Genomic DNA, 12,500 nt, shown 5'->3' with positions numbered 1-12,500 from the left:
TAGGGCTTCGCTCTGACAAGACAAAGGAGGCGACCGCAGCGTGGCTCTCTGGCCGCTGCGACGTCGCTTCGGAGGTGCGTTTCTGTCGGGAGGGGAACGGACTTGGTGGGTGGGTAGTTGGGTGGCGGAGGGAGTGGGTGGGTTGTAGGCGTGGATAGGTAGGTGAGTGGGTGGGTAGGTGGGTGAGTGGGTGGGTAGGTGGGCGAGTGGGTTGAGTAAGAGAAAGAGCGGGAATGAATGAGAAGGGGTGAGTGGGTGAGTATGTATGTGCTAGTGAGAAAGGGAGTGAGTGAGTGAACATCATCTTGAGGACATCATCTTGAGAGAGAGAGAGAGAGAGAGAGAGAGAGAGAGAGAGAGAGAGAGAGAGAGAGAGAGAGAGAGAGAGAGAGAGAGAGAGAGAGCGAGCGAGCGAGCGAGTCCCTGACGCAAGGGACGGGTCAGGCGGGGCCGCTGACCCATGTAGCAATTACACTCAATCTGTCCCAGGCGTCGTCAGCCCCGGCGCGGCGCTCTCTCCTCCCTGTTTGGATGGCGCGGAGACGAACGGCCAGAGGATGCCTTTAGGTTCTTAAAATGGACAAGCAGCCTCGGCGGAATCTTTGTCCAGGAGATGAAGTCGGTATTGGCTGTGACTCGGTCGTTGTCTCTCTTTCGCTCTTCCGAGTTCTGTGTCGTGCCGCCGCGGAGGGCGCTCTTCCCCGGACGTCTTGGCGCCGCGGCCGTCTGGCTCTTGCCTCGAGGTGGTTCTCCGTCCTCCTCCTCTCTTCTCCTCTCGGGGATGGGTAGAGATAATCAGGCAATTCTCTTTTGTCTTCGTCTCTTGGTTCGATTTAACCATGTTTTGCCCCCCCCCCCCCCTTGCGTTTCGTTACACGTTTTGCACCTTGCCTTCCCCTCCTCTCCTGACATCACCATAACCGTTTCTGTTTCATTTCTGCAGATACGGAATACCCAGTTTCCTCCTCTTACCCCATCCTTCTTCCCCTTCTTATGATCACTCTTCCCAACCCCCTCTTACCCTCCCCCCCCTCCCCTATTCCTTTCCTCTCTCTCCCTCCCCTTCCCCTTCCCCATCCCACTCAGTGAGTGAGTACGTGAGACTAGAGGCTGTCCCCTGCGCATTCCCGCCAAGGTGAGGTCGTGGGCTTCACCTGGGCATCACCTGATTCACGAAAGCAATTTACGAGGCTCTTTGAGCCAGAAGAAAGTGGGGGAGGGGGGATGGGAGGGGGAGGGGGTAGGTAGCAACACATGCCCCATGGCTTTGGAGAAGCTTTGTTGGGAGTGACGTCGGCTGCCAGAACCACCTCGCAGGGGAATCGGGAATGTCTTCTGCCTTAATTGTTTATTTGAACAGGAGATATAATACGTAATGGATGTAGGACACACGCACGCACAAACACACGCGTACCCCTTCCCCATACGTACACAGGGGGCGTTGTAAATCTTGGCTCGCGGGATGTTTGTTATGGCAGCTGGCAGTGCCCATCGAGGGGCTCCATGACTGCCGGGCTTGTACTGCGTGTCAAGCGGGCGGGGCCGGACAGTAGCCACCGCTCACCCTTGAGTGAGAGCGACACCCTTCGCGAGTGGGAGTACTTTATGATGCGGAGAGTGGGAGGGGGGGGGGGAGGGAGGCCATTCAGTGGGGCTGCCGGGGATGCTCTCGCCAATCTGTTCCTTGCGAGTGTGTCGACGGAGGGGGCGGATTGGCTAGGACCTGGGGGGGAAATTAATCGCTCGCGCGCACACACATCCTCACACGCACTCACGCACGCACGCACATGCACGTACTTGCATGCATACACGCACGCACTGACTTGGACATGCACGGGCGCACACACGCATTAACACAAACGCGCACTTACACAAACACGCACTTAAACACACACACACACACACACACACACACACACACACACACACACACACACACACACACACACACACACACACACACACACACACACACACACACTCTTTACATAATCCTATCACTCCCGCCCATTTGGCAGTAGTGGTTGCATAATAAGGACATCTAGCAAGTTCTTTCTCCTGCCCCCACCCCTCCCCACACACCCGCCCGTTCGCCCCCCCCCCCCCACTCTCCCTCTTCATCCTCTTCCCTTTGCCCTTCCTCTTACCCTTCTTAAACCCTCTGCTCCCCTTCCTTCTTCTCCCTCGTCCAGTTATTCCCCCTCTCCCCCTCTTCCTCTTCCCAACTTCCGCCTCCTCCTTCTCCTTTTTTCTCTCCCTCCCCCATTTCCTACGTTTCTTCTCCTCCCCAGTCCTTTCTTCCTCGTCCTTCCTCCTCCCCTTTCCCCCCACTACCCTTTGTTCTCCCTTTCCCTCCTTTTCTCTCCGTTGCTCTCTCCCCCTCTACTTATCCCTACCCTTCTTCGTCTTTCCTTGTCCTTCCTCTCCCTCTTCCTCCCTTTCTTCGCCTCTCCTTTCTTTTTTTTCTTCTCGCCCTTCCTCCCTTATCATCCCTTGGCCTTCTCCCCCATTCCCCCTGTCCTTCCACCTTCTGCGGGAACTAATGAGTCTTTTATGCGGTCGTCATGCGGTTGGCGAGGCCGCCAGCTGGCTCCGGCGTCGCCCTTTCCCCAAATACCCTTGCTGGGGAGGAGGGAAGATGGGGAGGGGGGCGGTGTGGGGGTGGATGAGTCGATAGACAGGTGACCGGGGGGGGGGGGAGGTAGGGGGAAGGCGGATGCAGGGAGGGAAGGGGAGGGGAGGGGAGGGATGATGGTGTAAGCGTTTGGCAAGGGCTGTAGTACTGATGTGTGAGAAGGGTTTGATGTGCCCCCGTCTTGGTATGGGAGACGCGAACCCCGCTCGCCGATCAGTGGGGTTCCGAAGCGGGTTTGTCTTCGGGCCGCATCTTACGGGGTTCGTGTCCGTGGCCTTTATTCCCTGCGGATGGTCCATCAGCTTCATGAATATCGGTCTGTGGACCAAAATCTTTTTTACGAGAGTGTACACAGCGCCTCACGCAGATATGTACGTTATGATCACATCTTACGGACACGCGGGCCACTCCTGAACCCTGTACACACGCGCGCAATAAAAACACGCGCGCAATATCTCTTATTTAATGCTGGGAAAGACGTTTATATAGCTTGAGGATTATTGTTTGAGTTCAACAGCATTGGTTTGTCATGCATCCGCACCCGATTGTCGTTTATCTCCCTCCCTCTCCATCTCTCTCCCTCCTTTCTTCCATCCGTTCTCTGCATCTACCCCTTGCCCCTCCCATCTCCTTCCCTTCGAAGTGGCCGCCCCCTCACTCCGCCACGTGGCTGGGGGCGGCGCTAAGGCGGATAAACAATCTTGCGCGTGATTCTGCCGGGTTGGGGGAGGGGGCGGGGGGAGAGGTTGGCACGGAAAGACGGAATTCGCGAATCAAGCAAGAGGATTGGACTGCATGTGAATCCGACGTGCTCCCATGCTCGAGGAAGAACATCATGGGACGGAGGGGGAGCGGGGGCTGCCAGAGGGGAGAGGGGGGGTGCAAGCGCGACGACGTGACAGATAAGTTGGTCACGAGTGCCTGGAGGCCGAGAGGACTGCAGTGTGCCCTCTGGCGGTGACCTGTTCCCTAGTAACCTTTCGCCCCTCCCCTCTGCCCCCTCCCCCTCCCCTTCCCCATACGTCCTGGCACATGCTTGGCGGTTGTGTGCATGGCTCGAACGGCGCCGCGGCCGCCCAGTACTCCGCCACCCACCCCGCCACAGAGCACGGCCTTACCGCGCCCTCGCCCTGACCTTCCACGCTGATATTCCCTGTTCCTCCTGGCGAAGGTCAGGGTGACGACAGAGCGGCTTCGTGGCTGTGCGTGTGGTGTTTAGCGTGTGCTCTCCCCGCGCCCCCGCCGTCGGATCTGTGACTCGCGCGCCTTCGTGTGTTCCTTGTGGATATCATGGGCGTGGCGTGACCCCGCGCGTGCTTGTGCTTGTGTGCTCGCTTCAGCTAGTGTGTGCGCTTATATCTTCCCTATTAGAACCGAGAGTAGAACTAGCCTCCGTTCACTCCCGGCGCGTGTGTTCTCGCGAGCGTGCCATGGGTCCGGGCAAAGACGCCGGATACAAGGTGTTCTTCGCGATCGACTGGAGCCAGGCCTTCATCCAGATCCTGGAGATGACCTGGTACTGCTGCGACAAACTCTGGACTCTGTTCACTCGCCACCACCGGCTCTCGGGCCGCGCTTGAACGGGCTCTGGCCGGGGTGAACATCCGCCGAACTCAGAGGAGGCTGCTGTGCTTAGGAACCTCGGCGTTCCTCTGTTCCCCGCCTTCCCCTTCTCGTGTTCATGACGACACGGCCACAAGAGCCGGGGCTTCGTGGGCTTCCTCGCCGCAGCCAGTGAAAGGTGTCGAAAGGCCGCTTCTTCGGCCGCTGGTCACTGAGGGAAACTGCAGAGGAAATATCGAGAGGATAATGAAATAGGAAATGCCTCCTTGTGGCGCACTTACTGTTGGAAATCAGACGAAGTTTCATTATAGAGTGCTTATGTTATTCACTTGAGGAGAAGTGTTTGTTGAGGAGTTGGACTTGATTATTGCTTATTATTAAAGCTGGTGGATCTCGCTGAATGTGTTCAGCCTGTGAAGTCGTCCTATCGACGTTACTTCGATACGAATTCCAGAATATATAGCTCCCAGAAAGAGTTAAGGAAGAAAGAGGAAAATTTCGCTTTCTAGAACGCCCAAACTTTGCAAGGAAGTATCAGAAACATCGAAAATGTTGAAAAACCTTTCCCTCGGAAGACGCAGAAATGCCTTCGCTCGCCTGTGCCTAAGGAACACCGTCGACGTCGCGCCGCCCTTCTGCAGGCCGCCCTTCTCCTGGGTCAGCAGCAGGAGGAGCAGGTACTAGCCATGGGGATCCTTGGAGACGGTTTGGCCCTCCTGACGGGGAAGGTTCCGCGGGGAAGACTGACAAAGGGGAGTGGGTGCCGGCGCGGGCTGGGGTCGCGTGCCAGCTGTGATTTTTTTCTATTTATTTTTAGTTTATGCGGAATTCAATGTTGTTTTCGGATTTTTTGTCTTTGGTGTTTTTTCTCTTTCGAAGGCAATAGGTGGCTAAGTTCAATACTATTCCGAAATTTCTTTGTTTTCATATATGTGAGGGCTGGTAGAGAGAGAGAGAGAGAGAGAGAGAGAGAGAGAGAGAGAGAGAGAGAGAGAGAGAGAGAGAGAGAGAGAGAGAGAGAGAGAGAGAGAGAGAGAGAGACAGAGAGAGACAGAGAGAGAGAGACAGGGAGGTTATTTCAGCGGTTTAGGAGTGACTACCAATTTTAACATTTCGTACACTATGCCCAAATTCCTTCGGAATGAGATTAACGGAGCGGAGAGATCACTTTTGAATACTGTAATTATCTAAAATGACTGATTATGCAAAGGGCTTGAGAGTTAAACGATTTCAGTCTTTGGAACGCAAGTATTTTATTGTTTAGATTTATAGCATTAATATCCCTTTGTCTGGTCTTTTGTTATCTCCTTTCTATATTTTTCTTTGTGTATGATTTGTTGCTTGAAGCTCTTTGTCTTCTCTCTCACTTTACATTTTCTCTTCTTTATTTCGGCTGTGAACTCATTATTTAACGTTGGTCTTGGCTGTGATTATAACCTCTTCGAAATTCCAGCTGCGGCTTATTGTCTTTATTCAGTTTTATTCTTATTTGTTTTTCATTTCCCGCTCATCGTCTTCTCTGTTTTATGTTCTTCTGAATTACCTTCACGCCATCCGTTCATTCGCAGTTGCCGAATGCCCCTTTTCTTGCCTAGATGTTTGTTTGTTGTAGCTGATCTCCCCTTTCTCTCCCACCTGTTTATTGGCCTCAGCTGACTGCCCGTTTTCTCTCCCACCTGTTTATTGGCCCTGCTGACTGCCCGTTTTCTCTCCCACCTGTTTATTGGCCTCAGCTGACTGCCCGTTTTCTCTCCCACCTGTTTATTGGCCTCAGCTGACTGCCCGTTTTCTCTCCCACCTGTTTATTGGCCTCAGCTGACTGCCCGTTTTCTCTCCCACCTGTTTATTGGCCTCAGCTGACCGCCCGTTTTCTCTCCCACCTGTTTATTGGCCTCAGCTGACTGCCCGTTTTCTCTCCCACCTGTTTATTGGCCCCAGCTGACTGCCCGTTTTCTCTCCCACCTGTTTATTGGCCTCAGCTGACTGCCCGTTTTCTCTCCCACGTTTATTGGCCTCAGCTGACTGCCCGTTTTCTCTCCCACCTGTTTATTGGCCCCAGCTGACTGCCCGTTTTCTCTCCCACCTGTTTATTGGCCTCAGCTGACTGCCCGTTTTCTCTCCCACCTCTTTATTGGCCCCAACTAACTATCCGTTTTCTCAGCCACCTGTTTATTCGACGTTACTGACCGCCCCTTTTCTCCCCTCCCCCCAGGAACAGCGAGAAGCGGAAGGAGAAGTCTCGCGATGCGGCAAGATGTCGGCGAGGCAAGGAGAGCGAGATCTTCACGGAGCTGGCCAACGCCCTGCCCTTGCCTGCGCAGACAGTGTCGCAGCTGGACAAGGCGTCGGTCATGCGGCTTACCATCGCCTACCTGAAGACGCGGGCGCTGTGCCAGGCCGGTGAGTGCCATGGGGGTGTTTTTTTGTGCAGCTGTGGGCGCGGGGGATGGAAGGGATCGGGGTGGGATGGGATGGGGATGGATTCGGGTGAGTAAGGGGTTGGGGATGGGGAAGGGAAGGGAAGAGGATGGGGAAGGGGAGGGGTGGGAAGGGAAGGGAAGGGATGGACAGGGAAGGGAAGGAAGGGAATAGGATAGGATAGATTAAGATAAGATAGGGTAGTTGAGTCATTAGAAAGCTCGAGAAGGTGAGGAGACTTAGACTGAAGGGAAGTGAAAGATAAGAAGAGAAGGACAAAAAGAAGCGGAGGGAATAAATGGAGGGGCACAAAAAGCGAATCTCTGCCTCCAGCGGGTTAAAGCGAGACCAGATCTCAGTCTCAGTCTGACCAAGTTCCGTAGGCCCAAGGGAAATTAAAGCCGCCCCGATAGCATCGCTCGGATATGACAGCTGGAACGCAGGCTGTCATGGCATGAGATCGCGTGTCATATTTTGAACGCGTCATATTTTTCACCCTGGGTTCAACGCCGTTCGCTGCGAGTGACTTCGATAACCAAATTGAACCTTTCCCAAGATGGAAGTCTTATCGTAGTCGTCGCCATATCCGTCGTCGCGGCCGGGGTCCTCGTCGTCTGTTTCATCATCATCATCATTATTGCTGTTATCACCCTCTCCTTCAATGTTCGCTGTGCTTGTTGCGTTCTGCCCTGTGAGCACTGGAGGTCGGAACCTGATGAAAAATATTTTTATTTCAGAATTTTTCATTAGGATTTTTTGAATTATTATTGTTATTGTTGTTTTGTTGTTGTTGTTGTTATTGTTGTTATTATTATGATTATTATTCTTATCATTATCATTACTGTTATTATTATTATTCTTATCATTATCATTACTGTTATTATTATTATTGCAATTGCTATTGTCATTGTTATTTTTTTAATAATAATAATAATAATAATAATAATAATAATAATAATAATAATAATGATAATAATAACAATAACAACATAATGATGATAGTAATAATGATTATTATTTTTATTATTATTGTATGTATTTTCAACTTTGATATAGATCATTAATAAATACTATTTTAGGCTATTTGGGAGGCTGGCTTCTCAATTGAGATCAGATTGATTAGGCAAGACACACAGATTGAGATGGTGCAGTTATTGGAACATATGACGGATCTCAGATGATACGTTATCTGAGGAAGGTAAACACAGACAATGACTTGGCTGTTTCTTTATCACTGATAATAAGTAGTTTCTGTTATGTGGGAGACTTTGTGGGCCATTTTCTTCTCTTTCTTTTTTTTTCTTCTACTTCTTCTTCTTCTTCTTCTTCTTCTTCTTCTTCTTCTTCTTCTTCTTCTTCTTCTTCTTCTTCTTCTTCTTCTTCTTCTTCTTCTTCTTCTTCTTAGAAAGAAGGGGTGGAGAGAATAGAATATGAAAAAGGGAGATATAGATAAAAAGGTGTGTTTTAGAGAATATTAGGAAGCATGTGGGAGAAGAGAGAGAGCGAGAGAGAGAGAGAGAGAGAGAGAGAGAGAGAGAGAGAGAGAGAGAGAGAGAGAGAGAGAGAGAGAGAGAGAGAGAGAGAGAGAGAGAGAACGAATTAAAGGAAAGTCAGAAAAGATGACTGGAAGGAGAAACAGCAGGGCAGGTAGGGGATGGAAGGAAAGAAATATGGAGAGACGGGGTGAGAGGGAGAGGTTAGAACGAGAGAAAGTGGAGGAAAAAGATAGTAGAATGAGAAGGAGGAGTGATGGAGGGACAGAACAAGGGAGACGGAAAGGTTGCAGTTGCGAAACAAAAGCAATACGACTTGTAAGCTCCACGGCCGAGATTTCCTTCACATTTCCCCAAAGAACAAGCTGGCTTCATCCGTCTTGTTTTCATCCTTTTTGCTTTCATCCTTTTTGCTTTCATCCGTCTTGAAATCATTCGGCGCCCTATGCTTGCGCGCAGGAGCATCTGGCTGGATATCAGGGTCTGAATTAAAATGTGGACTCTTGGAAAGTATTTTTTTCTTTCCTTTTTTTTTGGAAGCAAGGGAAAGACTTTGCTTTTAGCTCATGTAAACATATATGCGGTGCCGTGAAAGTTGTTAGCCTTTTTTGTTGATATTTTCCCCAACTTTGGGAATATCTGGATTTTGGAGCAAACCAAAATGTATTTGATTTCTTTTCCCGAGAAGAGAGAGGAAAGATGAGAGAGAGAGAGAGAGAGAGAGAGAGAGAGAGAGAGAGAGAGAGAGAGAGAGAGAGAGAGAGAGAGAGAGAGAGAGAGAGAGAGAGAGAGAGAGCGAGGGCGAGAAAATCAGTGTACAATGCCTATGCCTCAGACATGGATTTCGTAGTCCTGCTACGCCTACACTTCGATGCTTGATAGGAGCAAGAGCCAGTGGAACGAGAAAATGCTTTTTGCTTTTACTGGCCATCGTATTTTTAGGACAGGAATGCTTCACGTTGTCTTGACGATCGGCAGCACGTGCAAAATGGAGATTCACCCGACTTGATTATTTTCTTAATTTAGCGGCACTAAAACCTTGCCCTGCACCACTACTGATGTTCGGGAGCCGCTGACTTTTATTGGGCGTCTCTGCGTCACGTCTCAAAGGAAGAAGAAGAAGAAGACGAAGAAGAAGAAAAAGATGTTGCATGCCAAGGGACGGGCAGTTGTTGTCTTCATTTTTTGCATACCGGACAGACCCGATGCCCGGTGGAAGGAACATCTGTGGTAATGGTTCCCTCTGTCCCTCTTTGTTATTGCTATTCTCTCTCTGTTTCTCTTTCTCTCTTTCTCTCTTTCTCTCTTTCTCTCTCTCTCTCTCTCTCTCTCTCTCTCTCTCTCTCTCGGTCTCTCTCTCTCCTTTCGCTCTTTCCTTCCCTCTCTCTCTCCCTCTCTGTCTGTCTCTGTCCCTCTCCTCTGTCTCCTGTCTTCCTCTCCCTTCTCTTCCTTTCTCTTCCTTCCTTCTCCCTCCCTCCTCCTCCCTCCTCTCCTTTCTCCCTCCCTCTCTCTCTCTCTCCCTTTCTCCCCCACCCCTCTATTCCTCTGACCGGCACATGCTCTCTTTCTCCTGTACGTGATTCTGAGAGTGTAGTGTCCAGCTTCTCCTAGATTTATTTCTTTGTATATTGGCCAATTCAATGTAGCGTTGCTGCTCTCTGCTCTTGCCTTTCGTTTTCTTCGACTTTCTCTTTTATCCTCCTCTTCGTCTTTTCTCTACCTTTTCGTCTTTGTGCTATATGAACTCGTGGACGAGTAGGGAAGGAGAGAGAGAGAGAGAGAGAGAGAATGAGAGAGAGAGAGAATGAAAGAGAGAGAGAGAGAGAGAGAGAGAGAATGAAAGAGAGAGAGAGAGAGAGAGAGAGAGAGAGAGAGAGAGGGGGGGGGGGAGTGTAAGAGAGTAAGAGTGAAACAGTGTGAATGAAGAAGTGAGTAAATAAGTGTAGTAGCCGGTCTACCAGATGTGGGATCTGAGCAGGCTGTAGCTGCCTAATAGTAGCCGTGGCGGATGCGGTAATTTTAGTTTCTTGGCAGTCGCTTTATTTCCAGCATCTTCCCAGTAATTTTTAGCCGACAATTGTTCTTCTGTATGTCCGGGGACCACACTCTCTCCGTGGTAGTTGAAGGGTGATGATGTTTAGTAGTTCACTAGTTTCAGCCTGAACAACGGTCGGTCTTTGCGAGGAAGTTATGGACATCAGGAAATCCGCGTCTACAGATTTTGAAGGATGCTTGCGTCTTTGTTTACATCTTGCGGGTGGTCCGTTTTCTATGAAGGGTTGTTTACAGCGGGGATCTTTTTTTTCCGTCGGTATTTATTTTTCAGCGTCCCTGTATTGGTTGAATTGTTTTAGAGTGCATGAAGTTCATCGGATAGGGAAAGTTTGTCGACAAGAATAGCATGTGTGTGTTTGTGTGCGCGTGTAGGTATCCGGCTGTTCGTGTGCGTGTGAGGGAGCATGCGCGCATACCTAATGAACATGTGTTTTGCTCGTGCATATAGCAACGTGCACACGGCCATGTATTGACTGAACCCTACCCCCCACCCCCCATCCCCCTCAATCTAAGAATAGAAGGACTCAGTGACTAAGTAACTGGGGAGGTGTAGGGGGTGGGGAGGTGCAGGGGGAGGGGAGGTGCTGCCAAGGTGCATGCTTGCACGAGGAAGCGATCGTGCTTGACTGGATGCTATGCTGCAGCCACGGCTCTGGCGGGTGATAAGGGGAATGGTTGGGGGAGGGTGGCACGTGTTTGGCGGCGACGTTTGGCAGGTTGGGAGGAAGGGAGGGGGAGGGAGGAGATATGAGGGATGGAAAGAGATAGGGAGGGAAAAGAAGATAAGGAGAGGCAAAGAGAGGAAGGGTAGAAAAGAGAGAGAGAGAGGGAGAGAGAAAAAGAGAGAGAGAGTAGAGAGAGTGAGAAAGAGGGAAGGTGAGAAAGAGAGAGAGACGAGAGACGAGAGACGAGAACGAGAGAGAATAATAGTCTATATCGTATGTTACATCTCCGCTTTTGCAGCCCTCGCCGTGTGCACGGACTGAAAGGGAGTGCCACTTCTCCCCCTCCCCATGTAAGGCGAGAGCAAATCCTCTTGCTTCGCTGGCTTCACCAGGGGAGATGCTTGCTTTGTCTCCCCTCGCGCGTCGGATTCATCCCACGGAGCCACGACTTCATCAGATCTATACATGCATTTCCCCCCCCACTTTCCTTTCTGGCTGCCGGCGTGAATTGTATCCGGGCGAAGGTTGATTTGCATGCACGTTTGCGAAGGTGCGGCGAAGGGGCGGCCTCGAGGTCGGGCTTGCGGGAAGGGTCGGCGGGGTGCTCCCGGGGGCTGGGGTCACTCGCGATTTTTTTTTTTTTTTTTTTTTTTTTTTTTCGTGCGGGGAAAAGAGTTCTTAAATTTTTCGTTTTCTTATCACTCGTGGCAAGCATGTGTGGAATAGTGCGTGGGATACGCACACATGTACACGCATTCGCACACATGCACACGCACGCGCGCATATGCACTCATGCACGCACACATGCACGCGCGCACACTTCGTCTTTGTCTTTGGAATATTTGCTTTTCAATTCGCTGCTTCCCAAACATTTCTTTCCCTTTCACTTCTCTCTTTTGTTTATTTTTATTGTTTCTCGTCTTTAATCATCCACGGAGATCTTTCATTTTATAGGTTTGCTTTTGGAATGCAATCGGTGATAGGTCACGCACGAACCCCCGCCCCCACTTCCTTCCCGCAATCCCTCCCCCTTCCCCTCCCCTCCCCTTACCTCTCCTCTCCCTCCTTGTTCTTATCCCCCTCCCGCTTTCCCTTTCCATCTTCTTTTCCCCCTTCCCCTCACCTTTCTCTTCCCCTTCTTGTCCCATTTCCTCCCCTTTTCCCCCCCCTTTCCCTTTCTTATTCGGAATCCTCTTCCCCCTTTACCTTCCTCCCTCCCCTTTTCTCCTCTTGGTTTCCCTCCCTTCTCTCCTCCTTATGCGAACCCCCCTTCCCCTCGCCTTTCTCTTCCCCCTTTTCCCCTCACCTTTCTCTTCCCCTTTTCCCCTCGCCTTTCTCTTCCCCTTTTCCCCCCTTTTTTTCTCTCCTGGTTTCCCTCCCTTCCCCCTCCTTGTTCGAATCCCCTTCCCTTTACCTTTCTTCTCCCCTTTTTTCCCCTGGTTTCACTCCCTTTCCCCTCCTTATTCGAACCCCCTTCCCCTCACCTTTCTCTTCTCCTTTTCCCCTTTTTTCCCCACTTCCCTCTTTTCCCCTTTTTTCCCTCTTTCCCCTCCCCCCTATCTCGTCCCTTTTCCCTTTCTTCTTCTTATTCCCCTTCCCTTTACCTCGTCGTTCGCTGATTGATTGGCATTTCCTGTTCGTTGGCAGAATAATGCAGGGATGAATCGGTTA

The 12,500-nt window shown here is 50.8% G+C and overlaps 1 protein-coding gene across 8 annotated transcripts in view; it reads left to right on the top strand.

Annotated features, from left to right (window-relative positions):
• The window catches only part of LOC113807763 (hypoxia-inducible factor 1-alpha-like), a 317,856-nt gene that overhangs the window by 189,544 nt on the left and 115,812 nt on the right, over nt 1-12,500 (top strand). For 7 of the 8 annotated variants that reach the window (XM_070140487.1, XM_070140470.1, XM_070140453.1 and 4 more), the window contains one exon: nt 6,411-6,598. In XM_070140487.1, coding sequence (XP_069996588.1) covers nt 6,411-6,598 — 188 coding nt within the window. Of the gene's footprint in view, nt 1-4,732; nt 4,876-6,410; nt 6,599-12,500 lie in introns of those variants that run through there. The other variant, XM_070140456.1, reaches the window with a different exon arrangement.

The sequence above is a fragment of the Penaeus vannamei genome, chromosome 3, assembly GCF_042767895.1.
Source record: "Penaeus vannamei isolate JL-2024 chromosome 3, ASM4276789v1, whole genome shotgun sequence".
In the NCBI taxonomy this organism is placed as follows: Eukaryota; Metazoa; Arthropoda; class Malacostraca; order Decapoda; family Penaeidae; genus Penaeus; species Penaeus vannamei.
Note: the sequence above shows the minus strand (reverse complement) of the source record. Positions and strands in the feature narration are given on the sequence as shown.